Raw genomic sequence first — 22486 nt, 5'->3', positions numbered from 1 at the left:
TTCCGCTTGTAGCAGTGCTTGGCCTCTTTGATGCCCCTCTTCAGGTTAGCTCTGGATGTGCTGTATGCCTGTCTATCTTATATCTAGCTTGAGTTTAAATATAAATAAGATTTATTAGCATGATTGTCTTTTCATTTTCATCCATGTCATGTGTCAAGAGGCCTGACAGACCTCCCACAATTCTTTGTGCTGCTGAAGACTTTTATCCTGCTGATTTGGAGCAGGTCTGGTTGAGAGATGGAGAATGCATCAGTTACATGAACACTTCACTTGATTGTCCATATGAAGAAAATCAAAACACCTCTGACATCAACTGGAACTATAGAAACAACACAGATGGATCCTACAGCCTCACATTGTACCTTCACCTGTCATCACAAACACCACAGGACATGATATACATCTGCTGGGTCAATCACTCCACCCTGAGCCAACCCGTCACTGCCAACATATCCTCCACTGAGTGCACTGAGAGAGAACAGGCATCAACAGGTATATATGTCTGTTAGGATTCCTGCATTATACAGGATTGCTCCAAATTTTGTACTTAAATATAATTTTGTTTAACTTTTATTGTGTTTAACTTTATTAATACGCCTCAGCGCCCATAATGTATCAGTCCGCACCGCTGTCTCTATGGAACCGGGCAGGAATCAAGCGCGTCTTCCTTGGAGCTCTTAGTTGAGCCTGACACTTATCAGCCAGTCAAAAAAAGAGGCTACACAATAGCCAATCAGATTTAATGCAACAACCAATGAAAAACATTCTTTGGAGAGGGTATTTTCGATGGTCGGTTTGAACAAAATCTCGACACGAAACAGCTTGTCTCTGGATGGGACATTGTCCTCAATCATGACCCTAAAAATGGCTGGGCTTGAGCCGAACTGTTTTAAATAGGAGCAACATTACAAATGATAAAGGAGTCAACAAACACTTACAATAAACAACACCAGTAATAATCTCTCTCTCTCTCTCTCTCTCTCTCTCTCTCTCTCTCTCTCTCTCTCTCTCTCTCTCTCTCTCTCTTAATAAATGGAAATTAAACAAATACTTATCCTCACTTGTCATATCATATTACGAGTCAGAGTAGGAATATAATTTGTATATATTTATATTTTTCACCAAAAGAAAAGTCACTCTGAAGAGTATACTATGCAGTTACTCTAGTCGTAAAGAAACTGTTGCTGACTTGCATTTCAGATAAAGGAAACTGTAGCCACAAACCTGCCTCAGAGCTCAAAGTATTGCTATATTTCAGGCTGCATGAAGCAGAATGATAACTAGAGGAAGGGGTCTATAAATGCTGCATCGTCTACAATTTTGAGAAAGATGTTACTGGATCGGTGTACAATGAATTTTGTGTTTTATACATCAGTAAGTATTAAGTATCAGATCTACCATCAAACTATTTTATTACCATGACTAATTTCTGTATCATTTATAGATACCAGTAAGAAGATGCTTTATCTATTCTGTGTGGATTCTTCTGTGTTCGCATTCAGGTAATGTAATATCCTGTTCTGTTATTATCTTCTTTAATAGAAAAGATTACTGTTACTTAAATAATATATTATAATTGTATAATAGATAGTATAATTTACACAGATGTTGTTTGGATGAATAAATGTTCGTGTGGATGAAAATTAATACAACCCTTTTTCTGAACTGTTTTGTTTTCCCCAGCTGTAAGTACACAAAGTTGTACTGAGGTCAATCAGACAGAGTCCATCGTCCACCATCAGATCTCTCAGGGATTGTCAACCACCATCAACTGCCATTACAGAAAAAACAGCAGTCAATCTCTTACAGCATCTTTGAGAACAAAACATAAACGGTGTAACTACATCTATTTAAATACATCCTGGACTAAACAATCCTGTATTGATGACATCAGATTTACATGGATTCCAGAAACAAAGGAAATATCATTTCAGCTCTTAAATCTTCAGATAAATAATTCAGGTGTTTACACATGTACTGTTGACAGTATCCTCCCACCTCCTACAAGGTGTTTGGGACAGGAGACGACATTCATTCATGTAAAAGGTAAGTGTGCTTAAAAGACAATAATCCTTAAACTGGAAAATATGTTAAACTGTGGATTACAGGCTTATAAATCTGTTTATATGATTCATAGATCATTTATTTTACAATACTTTTTGCTGCTGTTACTGAAGCAATCTAAAAGATAATCTGATAATGACCTAGTAAAAGCAAATAAATAACTAAGGTGCATCATATGAATAGACGCTTTAACTATTCTGTGTGAATTCTTCTGTTATCATTCAGGTAATATAATATTCTGTTTTATTATTATCTTATTTAAGAAAAGATTACTGTTTCTTAAATAATATAATTAATAGTACAACCCCAAATCAGAAAAGTTTTGACAGTATGGAAAACACAAATAAAAAAAGAAACTAGTGATTTCTAAATTTACTTTGACTGGTATTTCATTGCAGACAATGTGAACACAAAATATTTCATGTTTTGTTTGGTCAGCCTAAATTCATTTGTAAATATACATGTTTTTCCTGTCATTCAGACCTGCAACACATTCCAAAAAAGGTTGGGACAGGAGCAATTAAAGGCTAGTAATCAGCTAAATTGGTTAAATAATGATGTGATGTCAACAGGTGATTGTAATTATGATCTGGTACAAAAGCAGCATCCAAGAAAGGTCTAGTCCTTTAGGAGCAAAGATGGGCCGAGGATCGCCAGTTTGCCAACAAATACGTGAGAAAATTATTGAAATGTTTAAAAACAATGTTCCTCAAAGAAAGATTGTAAGACATTTGCTTATTTCACCTTCAACAGTGCATAACATAATTAAAATATTCAAGGAATGTGGAGGAATTTCAGTGCGTAAAGGACAAGGGTGCAAGCCTAAGCTGAACAACCGTGATCTCCGATCCCTCAGGTGGCACTGCATCAAGAATCGTCATTCATCTATAAGCGATATCACCACATGGGCTCAGGACTACTTTGGCAAACCTTAGTCAAGTACCACAAATACGTAGTGACATCCACAAATGGCAGTTAAAACTGTACTGTGCCAAAAGGAAGCCCTATGTTAACAGTGTCCAGACGCGCTGTTGGCTTCTCTGGGCTCGTAGGCATCGGGGATGGACCATGACACAGTGGAAACATGTACTGAGGTCAGACGAATCAGAATTTCAGGTATTTTTGGGGAGAAATGGATGCCGTGTGCTCCGGACCAAAGAAGAAAAGGATCATTTAGACTGTTACCAGCAACAAGTCCAAAAGCCAGGGTCTGTCGTGGTATGGGGTTGTGTCAGTGCCCTTGGCAAAGGTAACTCGCACTTCTGTGATGGCACCATTAATGCTGAAAAGTACATAGAGATTTTGGAGCACAATATGCTGCCTTCAAGAAGACATCTTTTCCAAGGACGTCCATGCATATTTCAACAAGATAATGCAAAACCACATTCTGCACACATTACAAAGTCCTGGCTGCAGAGGAAGAGGATACAGGTACTTGACTGGCCTGCCTGCAGTCCCAACCTGTCTCCAATAGAGAATGTATGGTGCATTTTGAAGCGCAAAATGCGACAATGAAGACCCCGTACTGTTGTCCACCTTAAGACTTGTTTACAGCAAGAATATGGGACAAAATTACACCTGAAACACTTCATCGCTTGGTGTCTTCAGTCCCTAAACGTCTTTTAAGTGTTGTGAAAAAAAATGTCAACATTACAAAGTGGTAAATGCTTTACTCTTCCAACTTTTTTTGAAATGTGTTGCAAGAACCAAAATAAAACAACAATAAAAATCATGAGGAACACATTAAATAATGTGCTGTTGTATTGTCTGCAATGAAATAAGTCAAAGTAAATTTAGAAATCACTACTTTCTTTTTTTATTTGTGTTTTCCATACTGTCCCAACTTTTTCTGATTTCGGGTTGTATAATAAATAGTATAATTTTCACAGATGTTATTTTATGGCTTTTGGATAAAAAAATAATACAACCCTTTTTCTGAACTGTTTTGTTTTCCCCAGCTGTAAGTACACAAAGTTGTACTGAAGTCAAAAAGACAGAGTCCATCATCCACCATCAGATCTCTCAGGGATTGTCAACCACCATCAACTGCCATTACAGAAAAAACAGCAGTCAATCTCTAACAGCATCTTTGAGAACAAAATATAACCTGTGTAACTACATCTATTCAAATACATCCTGGACTAAACAATTCTGTATTGATGACATCAGATTTACATGGAGTCCAGAAACAAAGGAAATATCATTTCAGCTCTTAAATCTTCAGATAAATAATTCAGGTGTTTACACATGTGCTGTTGACAGTATCCTCCCACCTCCTACAAGGTGTTTGGGACAGGAGACAACATTCATTCATGTTAAAGGTAAGTATGCTTAAAATACAATAATCCTTAAACTGGAAAATATGTTAAATTGTCGATTATAGGCTTGTAAATCTGTTTATATGATTCATAGATCATTTATTTTACAATATGGTAAGTTGTTGCTGCTTTTACTTAAGCAAACTAAAATATAATCTGACCTTGTAAAAGAAAATAAATAATTAAGGTGCATCATATGGATGTTTTAAAATGGAAATTCACTTTTGTAAACTAGATTATGTGAGTATTACGCAAGTATCTTTCTTTATTCCATTGTAAGAGGCCAAGGATTTCAAGAGGTTGAGGATGTAACTGGTTGTATTCATATTAACTATCTATTGTCACTAAAGACCTTTATTTTATTTTTTGTAAAAAGAAAAGAAAAAAAAGAAAAAATTAATTGACTCTTATTTTTGCTAGTATTGAATTAAGTGCAGAATACAGAGTGCTCCTCTTACTATTGATATCTTTCCAGGTTCACCGGTGCATGTTATAGTGACTGGGACACTTTTGGGCTTATTGATTAGCACTACTTTTTTCGTCGAGATTTACTACCAATGTTTCAGTATGTTTGGGTTTATACATATTATTACATATACGTATTTGTCTTTCCAGTCATGTTCTGCAGGGGTTGTCATGTAATATTATAAACTACCACTATTGGTGTTTTTCAGCTGCCCGACGTGGCCGGTCTACTGCTGATGGGACAGTTGCACCTGAACCTGTCTCTCACACTCAGGTCTAGTCCTTCAACAGTGCAAACTTCTACCAAGAAAGACATTTTGATGACGTGAAGTACTAGTACTACTGAATAATATGAGAGAGTACTCTTCCCTGCCAGTAGAGGCCACAATCTCCCTAATTCTAGTTCAGTCTCTACCAGCAAAACTCCATGTCACAGTATACTGTACAGTAGAAACCCGTTAAGTTCAGCAACACATACTTTGCTAAAGGAATTATGAGCCTTGAAGTTCTGCTGATTTTCTATGTTGTGCTTATCTGCATGCCCAGTTTATTCTTGAGCGTATTCTTTAACATTGTTGTATTATGTCTTCTTGTGTTTTCTCTGTTTGATTTTATTAGTTTGTATGCCTCGCCTTCATAATAAAGTGCTTCTGAATTTCACTCTAATCTCTGAATCTCTCTCTGAAAGACGGTTTGGAAATTTGGAAATAGATTTACACTTACAGTACTTCCCTCATTTCACCCAGAAATACAGAGAGAAACTGTTTGGTAAACAAAATATTATGGTAGCCTTTCTTGAACAATTACATCATAATTGGACGATCCTTCTGTCATCTGCCCACAATGCAGAAAGATCTTCACACTTGCCACAATGTCCCTTGTTTCCCATTATCATTGCACTCTGATCTGCCATTATCACAAGGTTTCACTACTAAATTACATGTTGACTTCCATCTATCTGAAGCTCTGGTGATCAGGAATAGATGATGAGACACCAAAAGACCTGTGAAGTGGTGTGACTGACTACAACAAACAGTGCTTAGAAAAAATCTTCAAGTAGACAAGACATGAAGCTTGCATTCACAGCGATGGTCTGGTTGTTCACTGGGTAACCTTTACCTGAGACAAAGTACTTAGATAAGATGGTCCAGAATTAAACCACCTTAAACTACTATCATCCTCTAGGCTAGCCCTTACATGTCACATGCAGTGTCTGTGCTGAAAATGTTTGTGGTTGAAGGCGATAGAATTGAATAAGGACAGTATGTCAAGTTTGTTTTTCTGTCACAAACTTCCTGTGTTCTCATGAACTTCACTTTGCAACTCCACCCCCACGTGTAAAGATTCAAAAAGTTCATCTTATGTCTCATCTCATGTAATGTAAAAATTACACTTCTGTTGTAACTCTATATAATAATTTCCGTCTCAGATGCTGGTATCTGGATCTGTATAAACAAAGATATTAACAATATGCCCATTGTTTCACAATATTGAAAATATTCTGTGAATGTTATATGCAATATAAGATCTATGTAAAGAATGTATGGCCACTTTAGGACTGTCTATTTTATATACAAGTTTAATGCTTGATTCAAACATTTTCTGGAGATTCAAGGGTTTCAGTTTACATACTTTTATTTGTCGTTTCCAGATTCTGCTAAACTGTGAATATGTCCTGCCTGAGCTTCAAATTAACTACAGAATAAACAAAATACTTTTAAATAAAATACTGCTATTGACACTTGGATTCAGACAATTTAACACAGTTGTAATAACGTTGTAGCTGTAAACACAGTGAAAGTAAACCGTAGCAATAGACCTGCTTTAGAGTTCACAGCCCCTCTTTAATGTACAATGCTGTAACGCTACAATGTACAAGACAGAATGATAGCCAGAAAAATTTACATATACAGGGTGCATGTTCTGCAATTTGAGATGGTCAGAAAGAGTATAGTGAGTATGTATATATGATATGTCAGAAAAAAAGTATTTGCATATACATAATTTCTACAGATTGTGTGCAATTAAAATTCTGACTTATTTTTAGCAAACAAACAAACAAACAAACAACAAACAAACAAACAAACAAACAAACAAATAAATAAATCTTTCTTGTCATTCTGAATACCTTATGTCTGTACCTGAATACCCTCTATGTCTTCATTGCATTAATTAATAAAGAATAGAATGTAATATATATATATATATATATATATATATATATATATATATATATATATATATATATATATATATATATCACTGTTTTTACTTATCTATCTATCTATCTATCGATCTATCTATCTATCTATCTATCTATCTATCTATCTATCTATCTATCTATCTATCTATCTATCTATCTATCTATCTATTTATTTATTTATTTATCTGTATTTGTTTGTTTGTTTATTTATTTATTTATTTATTTATTTATTTATTTATTTTCAGCCACAAAAACACAGAATTGCAACGAATTGAATACAACACAGGTGGCTCATATGGGAATGTCTACAGTCAGTTGTATATTTTCAATATTTCAGTATTTCAGCATATTTACTTTGTTTGTACATGTTCCTAAATAAATCCTGGATTAAAGCATCCTGTGAACATCACATCAGATTTATTTGAATTCAAGAAACAGAGGAAATAGCTTTTGGGCTGGTAAATCTTCAAATAAGTAATTCTGGTGGAGGAGCAGGTACCACCTCCTACAAGATGTGTAGGAAAGAAGAGGATGTTCATTCATGTAATAGATAAGATGACAACTATTCAAATATATTAATATTGAGATTCTGTGTAATATTGACAGGATGTGGCGTCACCTGATATTGTTCACTTTATTGTAGTATTGTGTAGTGTGCTTAGTTCCGTATTGTTTTACAGTATGTAGCTCTGCGCTTTATGTAGCAACATAGTTCTGGAGCAGCAGGGTTTCATTTCACTGTCTACTGCAGCAGATAAATAAGGTTAAAATGACAATAAAACTTCTTGATTTAAGTTGGAACTATATACTTAAGCAAGTTTCTTTGTATTTATAAAAAGATCCTGAAAGGTACATAAATTAACTAAATATTCTAGCACAATCAGTAATAACACAAAGTTCAAGCACAAGCCCTTAAGCAGAGATTGTAACCACAAAACCACGTTCAAAACTTTAAAGCTGTCTATGAAGAAAAAGCAAGAATTTTCAATTGCTAAAAAAATAAGAAAAGAAGAGACAACTGGATAGTGATTAATGCAGAATCTGTAACAATACAGGGGAAATACAAATTATATCTAGCTTGAGTTTAAATATAAATAAGATTTATTAGCATGATTGTCTTTTCATTTTCATCCATGTCATGTGTCAAGAGGCCTGACAGACCTCCCACAATTCTTTGTGCTGCTGAAGACTTTTATCCTGCTGATTTGGAGCAGGTCTGGTTGAGAGATGGAGAATGCATCAGTTACATGAACACTTCACTTGATTGTCCATATGAAGAAAATCAAAACACCACTGACATCAACTGGAACTATAGAAACAACACAGATGGATCCTACAGCCTCACATTGTACCTTCACCTGTCATCACAAACACCACAGAACATGATATACATCTGCTGGGACAATCACTCCACCCTGAGCCAACCCATCACTGCCAACATATCCTCCACTGAGTGTACTGAGAGAGAACAGGCATCAACAGGTATATATGTCTGTTAGGATTCCTGCATTATACAGGATTTCTCCAAACTTTGTACTTAAATATAATTTTACTTAACTTTATTGTTATGTTTGTTTGCAGCACTTGCTGGGATCAGTTGCATTTTGTTTACTGGCATAGGACCAATAAGGTCTCAGTAAGGGTCATTTATTGTCTTCATGCATTTACCTGTATATTATTCCCGTTCTTGTACATATGAAACATTCATAAATTCATTCAACTGTTTCTAATAATAATATAATCTGCTTTTGTGCTTCTATTTCTTTTAAATTTGGTAATGATTTGGTGTAAATGTTTAAAAAAAACTCTATTAATCTATAATAAAGCACTAATAATGCTTTATTATTAAAAGCATTAAAAGCCATGGATAACTGCTAAAGTGTGTGCTTTGCTATAGACTAGAGACGTAGCCTTCAGAACAGGGGACAGGGCGGCCCTAAGAATAGCAAGGGCCAAACTGTCATGAGCCATCAGAGAAGCAAAGCAGACATGCTCAGACAATCCACAGCCACTTCCATGACAGTGGTGACACTTGACGCATGTGGCAGGGCATACAGGCGATCACGAACTACAAAACAGCTTCAGCGGCCATTGTGAGAACTCAATGCAGAGTTAAACCATGGAAGGCTGCTGGACCAGACAACATTCCTGGCAGGGTGCTCAGGGAATGTCTTCACTGACATCTTCAAAATTTCCCTGAGCAGCGCTGTTGTTCTTACATGCCTCAAGACAACCACCATTGTCCCTGTCCCAAAGAAGTCTAGAGTGTCCTGCCTCAATGCCCATTGCACTCACACCCATTGTAATTTAGTGCTTTGAGAAGCTCATCATGAGGCACATCAAGACCCAGTTACCACCCCTACAGTTTGCGCATCGTCCAAACCGCTCCACGGACAATGCCATTGCCAAGGCCCTTCATTTAGACTTCACCCACCTGGACAATAAAGACACTTACATATGAACGCTCTTCATAGACTCTAGTTCAGCATTCAACACAACCATCCCTCAGCAGCTGAAGGCTTACGAAGGCCCATCTCCCTGCCCCCATCCTGACTACGTTCTACAGAGGGACCATCACTGTCTGTTTTGGGAAATGCACTGTCCTGGAACACACATCCCTGCAGCGGATTGTGAGGTAAGCTGAGAAGATCATTGGAGTCTTTCTTCCCTCTATCATGGACATTTACACAACACGCTGCATCCACAAGGCCAACAGCATTGTGGATGACCCGATACACCCCTCACACACACTCTTCACTCTTCACATTTGGGCCTTCATGACCATACCATGTAACAGTTTCTTTCCACAAGCCATCAGACTCCTCAATTACTGAACTGAACTGTATCAAGCACAATCAACTGTATCTAATGCAATGACCCACACCAAATACACACTCTTCCAATTTACATCAATGTCTATAGCACCATCATATCAAATCATTTACATGTTGTTTTTGCTTTTTACACATTCTGTCTTTCACATTTCAATCGATTGCTGTTTTGCACAGTACCTTACAATACCTCATGTTACTGCCGCCATTAATACTAATGTGTTCATTTCAGTATTTCTGCACATGTAATATTGTTTAAACATAAAGTATTTACACTGGTCTGTGCTGTTTTTTGTTTATTGTCTTTTGTGTAATGTCTTCTATTTTTTGCCCTGCACTGTCTTTTTTGTCTTTTGTGTCCTGCATCGTTTGCACCAGGTCACACAGATGCATTTATGTGTCTACAGTAGGACTACTTACTGTACAGTACTAAGTCCTTAGGTCTGTCTTTGCTCTATGTAGCCCCCTGGTCCTGGAGAAACGTCTTGTTTCACTGTGTACTGCAACAGCTACAGTATATATGGTTGAAATGACAATAAAAGTTTCTTGACTTAATAATGCATTATAAATAAATTCTTGAAAACTTATAATCATGTTATAATACAAGTGTTGCTAAACGTTTTAAGTTATAATGTATACGTTATAAGTCGTAAAGCAACTTCAGGTTTGTAAAGTAATATGGAATCTCTTATTTTTTCTTATTAAATTATTTAATTGTATGTGCTTTGTTGATTTTTAATTGTACTCACTGGTGTGTGTTATGATGCAATGTAACACTGCACAAGAAGCAGTTTGAAAAGAAGCTTAGGTATTTGTCTCATATGTGACATTGCTGTTGTTGTGGGGTTTTTATGTTTTTGTTTACACCATCCTTGTTATTATGATTGCTATGTTGCCTAATTAACAAAATTAAAATTATTAGTGTAAAAATGATGCAGCGGTTACAGAGAAAGCAATTGTTTTTCACACCCTCCATGAGAGTTAGCTAGTGGGTGGAAATTAGTAAGTACAGTCTGGCAAGGAAATGACTCTTGCATTTATGTCTTAGAGGTTTTTACTTAAGGAAATGCAGGTGATTTGCATAATCTAACTAAAGAGCTCGGAAATACCAGTGTATACTACAGTTCATTTGAGTACCTGCCACTTTACTGTGCAAATACTTATGTAACTTTTGTTTACTTCAAAAAAGATTCAAGTTTGAAGTTGTATTTCTAACTGTTGTACTGTAGGAAGTTTAGGAACTTTATTTACGGTCTCCAGGAGGAGCTTCTCTATTGCCTGAGCTTGTGTCCCAGTGTGCATCACAGACCCAGGTGTACTCTACACTGGGAAACCGTCGGCCTGTTCCATGTAAGATCACCAGCAGCCTCACCACGTCTGACTCTGACACACTAAGAAAAACACTTTAACATGTTTGACATCAAGAAAAACAAATCCGTATACAACTGCATGTATAAATTGTTATCAGAGATACAAGTGTGAATTCACTTCAAATAATGTATGTTCTAATTGTTCTTTTTGTTCAAAGTTTTCCATTCCGTTTAACATTGTCATCAAACCTGCACAGTATCAGCTTCTAGGCAACAAGTTATCACGTAAAAGCCAGATTATTTTTGGCTTCTTGACTCATGCCAACAAACTCTCAAAGCAAAGGTGATGCAATTTACTAGATTCAGTTCTTCTGTGTACTCATGCAATGTTTCCTGTGCTACTGAATGCCACACAATCTCAAACATAATAAATCCACTCACATGCTTAAAATTAGCAAGGGGTTGTTTTTGCTACTGCTTTAATTTCTTCAAATATACTTTTGATCATTTTGGCCAAAGACTTCCATTTTTTATTAATCAGTCTATGTTATTGTTTCCAAAGTTCTTGCACATATACTATTATTTTGACAACATCAGACATTGTCTCACATTTGTAAGACAATGAGTCACAGGTAAGAGTTCCTTCTGGGGACACTTCTGTTCAGAGCATTTCTCTCATTACTCTATATAGGAGTTCATTACTCTAGTAGTTCTAAGAGTTTTATAAGTCTTCCAGATTTTGCCTTGACTTCCACATGTCTTCCTAGTTAACATTTCAGACTGCGGAAATTACAATCTTTACTCACTTTGATGCTCTCACAAATAAACACACACACACACACACACACACACACACACACACACACACACACACACACACACACACACACACACGCACACACACACGCACACACACACACACACACACACACACACACACACACACACACACACACACACACACACACACAAACACACACACACACACCCAGTGGAACATGAAATCTGAGCTCTATAGTACAGTAGTAATACTTCTCTTTTCATTCTTTTCTAATTCATAAGTATATTAAAAAATATAGAATTGAGAAATGTAGAATCTTTGAAGTATCTACATGAGTTTCTTAGTATTTGTTACGTCCCATTTTTGCTTTGTGACAGAGTGCACTGGAGCTGGACTAACAAGCGGGACAAGTTTGTATAAAACCTTAAGATCCATTTTAGAAAAGACATTTGTTCTTTTGTAAAAAGCAGTTAACATGGTCAAGAACACACAATTTGCTTACAATCAAATAGTGATATATAAATATATATAATATTCAATATATTCATAAATTCATTTATATACAGCAACACACATACAGTATAGAGAATTAACACGTCTTACCTGACAACAGCAATATGGAAAATATGATTTGGTATTTGGTCTGATGAGCTGAAGTACAGTGAAAGTTTACCCTGTACAGTAAGGTTTCTGTAGCCTTTGTTATCCTGTGGTGGGCTTTTTGTTTTTGTAGAAAGTTTATGCACTTTACTTAACTGTTATCTGTGTGTGTGTGTGTGTGTGTGTGTGTGTGTGTGTGTGTGTGTGTGTGTGTGTGTGTGTGTGTGTGTGTGTGTGTGTGTGTGTGTGTGTGCAGTGTTTGTGTGTCTTGGCTAAATGTCAACATATTTTATATGCAGGAAACGCTGACCACTATGATATACCTCAGAGCCCACAGCCTTTATGTCAGGCTAAATAAGGCATAGCAATAATAATGAAAGTAATTACAGAAAGAGCTCCTATTAAACAGTGTGAGTTGTTTTTAGCTGCAGATAAAAATGTTAACATTTGCTGAAAATTAATTGACAATTTTTTTTCCCCTAAATTCTTAAATTCTTCTTAAATTCTTCCATAAACATCACAGGAAAAAACTCAGGTTATGACTTTTGCCCACTTCTTGATTAAATTTCCATGCATAACTGCATTAATATAATTTTAACTTAGAAATATGTTATATAATAAAATATGGGTCATGTTTACATTCGGATTTTTTTAAATAGCAAGTTAGGATAAATATCGAAGATAATGGGGCTAAATGCAAGAACAGCTCTTTACCGCTACCGCATGACCTTTGTCTTCTCATGATAGAATTAAAAAGGGATAATATGTATGGCACATCTTTTGCCCACTTCCTGTGCTCTTTATAACATTAACTCACAACTTCACGTCCACATATAACACATTTCCTTTGTCATCATTATCTTAGGTATCAGTTGTAAAAAAAAACACAAAACAAAAAAAAACACTTATTTTAAAAGAACCTTGTGCAACTAGACCCCTGCTTAATGGAAGCTGATCATAACTTATAAAAATGTAAATCTTGGTGAGCAGTCAAATATATGTGATTTGAGCCACTTTGTAGAGACATTTCTGATTGTGTGGTACACAGAATTTGCATTGAAGAACTCTGAGCTGTGATTTATCCTCACTTGTCGTATCATATTACGAGTCAGAATAGATTTAATATAATATAGAATATATTATTAGAATAGAATATAATTGGTATATATTTATATTTTTCACCAAAAGAAAAGTCACTCTGAAGAGTATACTATGCAGTTACTCTAGTCGTAAAGAAACTGTTGCTGACTTGCATTTCAGATAAAGGAAACTGTAGCCACAAACCTGCCTCAGAGCTCAAAGTATTGCTATATTTCAGGCTGCATGAAGCAGAATGATAACTAGAGGAAGGGGTCTATAAATGCTGCATCGTCTACAATTTTGAGAAAGATGTTACTGGATCGGTGTACAATGAATTTTGTGTTTTATACATCAGTAAGTATTAAGTATCAGATGTACCATCAAACTATTTTATTACCATGACTAATTTCTGTATCATTTATAGATACCAGTAAGAAGATGCTTTATCTATTCTGTGTGGATTCTTTTGTGTTCGCATTCAGGTAATGTAATATCCTGTTCTGTTATTATTTTCTTTAATAGAAAAGATTACTGTTACTTAAATAATATATTATAATTGTGTAATAGATAGTATAATTTACACAGATGTTGTTTGGATGAATAAATGTTCGTGTGGATGAAAATTAATACAACCCTTTTTCTGAACTGTTTTGTTTTCCCCAGCTGTAAGTACACAAAGTTGTACTGAGGTCAAAAAGACAGAGTCCATCGTCCACCATCAGATCTCTCAGGGATTGTCAACCACCATCAACTGCCATTACAGAAAAAACAGCAGTCAATCTCTTACAGCATCTTTGAGAACAAAACGTAACCTGTGTAACTACCTCTATTCAAATACATCCTGGACTAAACAATTCTGTATTGATGACATCAGATTTGCATGGAATCCAGAAACAAAGGAAATATCATTTCAGCTCTTAAATCTTCAGATAAATAATTCAGGTGTTTACACATGTACTGTTGACAGTATCCTCCCACCTCCTACAAGGTGTTTGGGACAGGAGATGACATTCATTCATGTAAAAGGTAAGTGTGCTTAAAAGACAATAATCCTTAAACTGGAAAATATGTTAAACTGTGGATTACAGGCTTATAAATCTGTTTATATGATTCATAGATCATTTATTTTACAATATGGTATCTTTTTGCTGCTGTTACTTAAGCAATCTAAAATATAGTCTGATAATGACCTTGCAAAAACAAATAAATATCTAAGGTGCATCATATGGATGTTTTAAAATGGAAATTCACTTTTGTAAACTAGATTATATGGGTATTAAGCAAGTATCTTTCTTTATTCCATTGTAATTTATTATGTAAAATAATTGAATAAGTAATTCTCTTTATATTAATTAGTACGTTTAACGATTTGTCCTCTTTACTACTGTAAAAAAAATCCTATATATGTAGGATATGTAGAATATTAATATATAAACAGTTATTTAGGGACCTTGACCTAGTAAGTCATTTTAAATATCATAGAAATAAGGATCAAAATAAATATAATAAGTAATTATAAAAAAAATACATAATCATTTATTGTAAATGGTAATTACACAAATTATACTAATTATCTTTGATCACAAAGTGTGTCGTTATTGTGTATGTTTCAATTTTTATTAAATTACTGACTTTTGTAAAACACCTTTTATTCTAGTATCATATATACTATCACTGCCTATGCGCTAATTTTCTTGTGAGTTCGGCAAATAACAATAGTTGTGTTATTAAAATGATAAAATAAATGAACGGCACTGAGTTGTTTGCATCAAGCACCACCTTATACCTGGCATTTTTTATTTATATATGTTTATATTGTAACAACGTTTAATGCAAAAACTAACTGTTACTCGCAAATACTATGTAATATTCATTTTAAATATTTAAACAACAACAAAAAAAGACTATTTATTGAAATATCCAATATGGATATGTATGTTGCAGACATTTGTAATTACACCACACCTCATGTGCCTATTATAAAGGAAAGCCATTCATTCTTTATACCAGTGTAACATTGTTTAATTATGGTCTTTAATACGCACTTTCCAATTACTAAAGCGTGTCTTAAAACAGATTTTTTTCTGTACATGGTAGATGCACTGTCTGTGCTTAAAATTTCCCTTTGCTTGTTGGAAGTGTTTAATTTATTTAATGGGAAGATAATTATTCATAGCATTTTTTCTCACGTAGAGCAAACTAAACACTGTTGTATGCACTGTGCACAGAGCAAGCTATCTCTGCTGGGGTCACATTTTTTTATTTATTTAAAATAATATTAACTTTTATTTGGCGAAGGTTTTTTTATTGATGATGTTGTTGTTCTTCATCAGGTCATGGAAAAAATATTTGAGCATTATAATAAAATTAAAATCTGACTTTTGACTTTTCTGACTTTTGTATGCAACTTGACTCTAGATTCTTGCTATTAGAATTGCTGGAGTGTATAATATAATTGATGCTGTAGTGTTTGGAAGTGATTGGCCTATTTGTCTTTGCTAATTAGTTCTCTCAGGATTCTAATCAAGAGTAGTCTCTCTTAAGGGCAAAACTGTAGGCAAAGCTTTTACTAGTATATATTGATGATTATGCAGAACGGTCAGAAGCATATTTTGCAATGGCTAGAAGCATAAATTTAAATGGAAATGTTTAGTTTAGTAGAGCGTATCTTCTTTTTCTAGTTTCACTAGTTTCTTCTCAGCTTTACATAAACTCTCTAACCTCCCTCATGATAGGCTTCAGATATGTGCCTCAAACCTTCTCAGAACCAAGAGACCCAGAAAATCTCAGCCATTAACAGAGGCTACACTACCAGTTAATTCATCTACCCTCCTTGGTTGCCTCAGTATCAAACAGCGGTGATTGGTGGGCTCTGGAATTGTCAGTCTGCTGTAAAGAAAGCTAATTTCATCTCAGCTTTAACTTTTATTACTCACTTTTCATTCTGGCATTAAATAAGACCTGAATATCTCAACAGAACTCAGCTTCACTATCAACAGCTAATCTTTTGAATTCCACACATTACCTCTCCAATCAACCTTCTCATATTCTTTATCTACTGCCCTCCTGGACACCTATGAGACTATCTTTAATACATAGGCACATTTTAATTAGTTTCACTGTTGCACCAAATATTTGGATTCATTTTTGAATATTATTTTTAATGTGAATACCAATTTATATTTGCTTTCTTTCATTGACTTCACTAAGAGTCTAAGATACCCTATCTAAAGATCTATCTATCTAAAGATCTTTTAACGATACAGTGCAATGCTCAAGTCTTATCGTTAGATAGAATCAATGCAAAATCTTTATCATAGGCTGTGGATGTGTGCAAATGACCTTTCTATTGTTTGTTTCTGTGCAGCACCTCCATCTGTATCTGTGTCATGTGTAAACAGTTCTGACGGAGTTCCCAAAGTACTTTGCACTTCTGAGAGATTTTACCCTGCTGATCTGACGCAGACCTGGCTCAGAGATGGAAAATACATCAATTATCTGAACACTTCTCTTATACTGTCAAATACGGAAAACCTGAACTACTCTCATTTTAATTGGAACTACAGATACAACACAGATGGGACTTACAGTGTCACATCGTACCTTCAGTTGTCTTCAGACAGAGCAGTGTTCTACTGCAGGGTGAATCACTCAACCCTGACCCAACCCATCACTGTCAATATTTCTTCCACTGAGTGCACTGAGAGACGAGGAGACGATACTCCAGCAGGTATAGAGATTTTTGGGGTAAGGTTTGATCATACAATACTTTGATGGTGCTTACTTTATGTTATTTAATTTTTATTTTTTTTCAGTGGCTTTATCATTCACAGGAATTATTTGTGGTGTGATGGCTGGTATTGGGCTGATTCTCTCAGGATGTTATCTTTGTTTCAGTAAGTAACTTAGAAGATATCCAAATATTGATTTTGAAGCTTATGTTCTCTCATGGAGTTTTTTCCATTACATTGTTATTTTTTTGTTTATTAGTTATCTGGATCTCTATTCAAATTTCTTTAAAAAAAAAAAAAAAAAAAAGCTTTTTGATTATTATCTATTAGAACTATTACTTATCTTCCAGTAACCATTCTAAAAAATGTCATTTAATTTAATTGACAGGGTTTTCTTGCTAAGCTAAAAAAAAAAAAAAGAAAAAAAAAGAAAATGGCTTTCTTTCACATGCTCTAACCTAATGAGAGTCTGGCTTTTGTTACCTAAACCTTCTCTGCCAAGCCTGAATTGTGCAGTACTTTATTCAGCCAGAGCCACAGGCAAGTCACCCTCAAGATTTGACAGATCTGTCTCAATACAGTAGGTGGCAGGGATTGTCACCAATAATACACTTGGCTGCAATATGAGTAATTTCCCTACATGGGTGGAGACTTTACCTATCAGTTTTTCATATTCTACAGTGTTGAGCACTAATGTCTTCTTGCTGTGCTTCACCAAATACATTAGAGTAATTTAGGGATCAGAACAAGTAATCTGAACAGATGCGTAGCACATGTGCATGCTGCTATTTAAATCCCAATGTTTTTTTCAGTTGGTGTGTGGACGTAGTCTGTGCCAGGTTTCAGAGCAGTAATTTCTCTGGGCATTGGTTTTCCTTGAGAGGTCGTCTTCCCGATACACTTAGATTTTTCTCTAGCATAGGATTTAAGGTTCAGGCCAAGAGTTGGGTCTTCTCCCCTGTTTGCTCTAATATCCTTAGTGGTTCAACAAGTAACATTACACGCTGGACCATTAAATAAGCCGTGACAAGCTTAATAATCCAAGAGTATGTGCCAGAGTGGTTTGTTGAGCCACTTCTTTGTGCCCTTTATATTGTTATCTGTGCATACTGGTAGTATAGTGATCAGTGTGTTTGACATTGGATTATGGTGCATGACCGCTGTGGTTTGAGTCCCACTCTTGCCATCATTCCAATATCAATTATTATTTATTGAGGTTTTTGCTTGGATAGTGGCATTCTCCTTTGTCCGCTCCAGACTACTGATCCGGCTTCCTGTCCACTGTTTCCCACCTCTCTATCCAATTGGATAACGGGCCCTGCTTCATACTCACTTCCATTCTGTACCGAGCCCTACCAGTAAAAGTATGTCGACTCCAGGCGGTGAGCCTATCAAACGGATAGGGTAGGTTGTGGCTGGCCTAGCCACAGCTCTGGTTAAACATGAGCATGCTTCTGCAACCTTGTTCAATGAAGTCTGAGATATCTCAGTACAACTAGGGCAGATCCAGGATCTGCTGCAGCCCCAGGCAGCCTCTGCTACTTGGCAATGTCCTGGAAGAAAGCCCGCAATCCAATCTCCCAGATCCAGTGTACCCCACATGTTTGTACCCCGACACAGCCCTATGCTGTGCAAACAGGGTCCTGCAACCAGTTCCTTCTGCAATGCTCCCTAGTATTTGAAATGCAGCACTCACAGTTCCCTTAAGAGAGATCAAAGATATATGATTGCTCTACTAACAGGTAAAGCTTTGGCACAGGCTATGGCAGTGGGGCAGCATCACCTGCAAGACCATCTCACAGTTGAATCATTCATTGCCGCAGCAGGCCAGGTGATCCTTCATTTTCACCTGGTTCGATTTCATTCAGTTCTTTAAACCTGGGCCGGAGAACATTAAGCCAGATGCACTGTCATGCCATATTGGACCCTCCAGCTGAGGATCCCAACCCCCAGCTCATAATTCCATCTCCCAAAATAGTAGTGCCTCTGTGCTGGGGTTTGAAATGTGTGGCCTGCTGAGTACTCCAGCAGGAGCCAGATTCAGGTGTTGGCCCACTGGGTAGGCTGTACGTCCCACGGACTGTCCGACCACAGGTTTTCCCTTTTGCTGGGAATCCTGGTGTGGTCAGAACTTTTTTGGCATCAGGTCTGATGGCCTAACATGGAAAAATATATCTGGATCTATCTCCCAGCCTGCCAAACCTGTGCCCTAAACAAGGAGTCTTAAGCTTGTTCACATGGGCTTTTCAACCTCTTCCCATTCCGTCTCTTCCATAGTCACACCTTTCCCTGGACTTTGTCACTGTGTCTACCAGTGTCTCATGGAATAAGGGTGACACTTGTAGTGGTGCACTGGTTCTCAAAAGCCTGTAAATTTATTCAACTGCCCAAACTCCCTTCAGCCAAAGAGACTGATGTGCTCCTCCTGCAGCAGGTTACCAAAGATTTAGTGTGCTCCCTCCATTGTCTGGCCTCCTCCAATCCCTCAAGGTGGGCATAACATCAAATGTGTGTGGAGTATGCCTATAACACACTGTGGCACTCAGCTTTGGGCATGTCACCTTTTGAACTTTGGGAGCCATCCCTGGGGGTGGGTGTACCGTAACATTGCGGGTGTATTCTCAAGTAAATCCGCCACCTGGATGCTCTTTTATAGCCCCTCAGTGTCATGCGGGTAATCAGCACTGATATGTGGCCCCTGTGCATGCCGCTATTTAAACCTTAGGGATTTTCCAGTTGCCATGCGGATATGAGAGTAACATAGATTTAGATTTTTCCCTAATGATTGAAGGATTAGTGATCAAGGATTTAGATTTTTATTTTCAAGCATTTTTATTAAGGTTCAGGCCAAGAGTTATGTCTCCTCCCCCTTTTCCTTTAAACTCCTTTGTGTCTGGTTCAACATGTAACGGTCCTCACTGGACCAGTAAATAAGCTCTGATAAGCTTACTAAGCAAAGAGTGTGGTCCGGACCAGTTTGTTGAGCCACTTCTTTGCTCCCTTCATGTTGTTACCTTAACGTGCTGGTTGCATAGTGGGTAGAACTTTGGGTCACGGGTTGAGGTGCACGACCACCGCAGTTTCAGTCATTCACTATCATTCCCACATCTATAATTATTTATTGATGTCATAGCTCCAGACTATTGATCTGGATTCCTGTTCACCATTTTCAACATTTTTACCCAATTGGACAATGGGCCCTGCTCAGTAGTCACTCCCATTCTGTAGAATACTTAAGAATCAAGTGTATATATTATTAGGGTTGCATAAAATCACTACAGAACTTATGAAATCTGAATTCTGAAGGCAATGCTAATACTGACAGTATTGGAAAATGTCATTATAGGAAAAAGAACTTATTTAAGGTCTCCAGTAGAAGCAGCTCCATTGCCTGACTCTGTGTCCCATTCAACTCTGGGGACACAGAGAAACCATCATCCTGTTTCACAAGTGTACTCAACACTGGGGAACCAGCAGCCTGTTCCAGAGATTTACTCAACATTGGGGAACCATCAGCCCGTTCCACAGATTTACTCAGCATTGGGGAACCATCAGCCTGTTCCATGCAGGAACAACAGTAATGACAGCCCATTTCCCTCACTATGACACTCACAAAATAATCAAATTTGTAAAATTCCTGACTTAATGTACCCACAGGAAGCTATCCAGATCTAATGTAATCTGATTTAACATTTCAATCACTTTTGAGTGTCCCATGAAACTGCAGATGAGTTAAGAAGAAATCAAACCATGTTCACCATTGCTTTTATTTCCATTGCCATTTTTTGTCATTGTTATTATCATTATTATCTTTCATTTTTATTATCTTTTATTGTCTCTCATCTAATTTTCACCTTTCCTTTCCATTTTGTCTCATATATGTTTAGATGTTTAATGATATTAGCGGTGCATGGTTGTTTATGGAGGGAAAGAGTTCTGCACAAAAAATCATTATACAAAACACAAACAGCTGATTGGTGAAAACAGCTGATTATAAAAGGGTTTAGAAATTCTTGTTGAAGTTTGTTGTATTTTATTTGTATTTATTGTTTTTTTATTGTTTAGTGTATGTAGCTTGCACTGTTTGATTATTTGTATAAATGTATAAAAGTGTTCTTACACTTTCATAGCGAATTGTAAAGACAGTGACTGTGAAGTGAATACAAATGTAACTGTCTTGTTCTCCTTTTGTATTTATGCAACTTTTTAGTTATAGCTATCAGCTATGCTGGGACTTTTCCCCGATGTGTTCATTGCTTATATGCAAACCACATAAACAGTAAACAGCATGAATGACATTCAGAATAAATGACTAATTTCCTGGCAAGCATGCAAAGTCTCCACATACCCGGTATACAGTACACGTTTTCTGGTCTTCTCTAAATTTCTGCCTCAGACCTGCCTCAGATCTCCCCTAGGGCCATCCTTGTTTTCAGGTCACATGAGACAAAACAATGTTGTTTAATCTATGTAGACTTTCTCTGTACCAACTCACAGACTCTTGAAATATATATGTCAGTTGACCTTAACTCTGTTGTCACCCTACTGTTTTCATGAGCTTTTGTCTTTCAAGTCCACCCACATATATAAAATGCTGCCACTAAATGCTGCATTCAATTATAATTCACTACTCATAACATACAGCTAGGAAAACAAACAAACAAGAAATGCTTCCTTAACTAAGAATTCCTACTTGGGAAATAGGGATGGTACGGTAAATGCTTGAGTTCATCAGTGAAACAGCAAACTGATCATTAAAGCATCAACAGTATGTGCTTTATACCAAATCAACATATTCACTTCTATCTAGAATATTATTTAAAGAGTTTGTTTTGAATTTGTTCTTTTGAATGCATTTAATGCTATACTGCCTCTCTAATTGAGGAACAATCTCAGTTGCTTTTTGTTCTAAGCCAGCTCAAATATTTCATTGTGTGCAGCTGGGGTTATTGTGTCACTCTGTTGTTGAAAGCTTGCTTCACTTTACCGCGGTCTATTTTGAGAGCAGAGCCACCACAGAGTAATAACCTTAATAAGCTTAATGGAAAACTCTGCTCTTTCAGTGAGTGACTTTTCAGGAGTGACTTAATGCAACCGCAAACT

At 36.4% G+C, this 22486-nt stretch overlaps 1 protein-coding gene and 1 long non-coding RNA gene across 8 annotated transcripts; both read left to right on the top strand.

Annotated features, from left to right (window-relative positions):
• Positions 1-1005: 1005 nt before the first annotated feature.
• On the top strand, positions 1006-21912 carry LOC113644168 (tyrosine-protein phosphatase non-receptor type substrate 1-like). Of its 7 annotated transcripts, none has more exons than XM_047805285.1 (8): positions 1006-1374; positions 1445-1502; positions 1684-2046; positions 2818-3724; positions 4023-4385; positions 17020-17382; positions 17468-17548; positions 20730-21912. In XM_047805285.1, the coding sequence occupies exons 4-8, from the start codon at positions 3706-3708 to the stop codon at positions 20987-20989; spliced, it is 1086 nt and encodes a 361-aa protein (XP_047661241.1). In that variant the 5' UTR covers positions 1006-1374; positions 1445-1502; positions 1684-2046; positions 2818-3705; the 3' UTR covers positions 20990-21912. The 7 variants fall into 7 exon arrangements, with proteins under 7 accessions (XP_047661241.1, XP_047661240.1, XP_047661239.1 ...); XM_047805284.1 differs by having other exon boundaries at positions 2637-3724; XM_047805283.1 differs by having other exon boundaries at positions 2546-3724.
• On the top strand, positions 4392-5507 carry LOC125139797. The gene is made up of 2 exons (XR_007138899.1): positions 4392-4947; positions 5057-5507. It is a non-coding gene; the product is annotated as an uncharacterized LOC125139797 (long non-coding RNA).
• Positions 21913-22486: the final 574 nt, after the last annotated feature.

Source organism: Tachysurus fulvidraco, chromosome 20 (assembly GCF_022655615.1).
Source record: "Tachysurus fulvidraco isolate hzauxx_2018 chromosome 20, HZAU_PFXX_2.0, whole genome shotgun sequence".
Lineage (NCBI taxonomy): Eukaryota > Metazoa > Chordata > Actinopteri > Siluriformes > Bagridae > Tachysurus > Tachysurus fulvidraco.
Note: the sequence above shows the minus strand (reverse complement) of the source record. Positions and strands in the feature narration are given on the sequence as shown.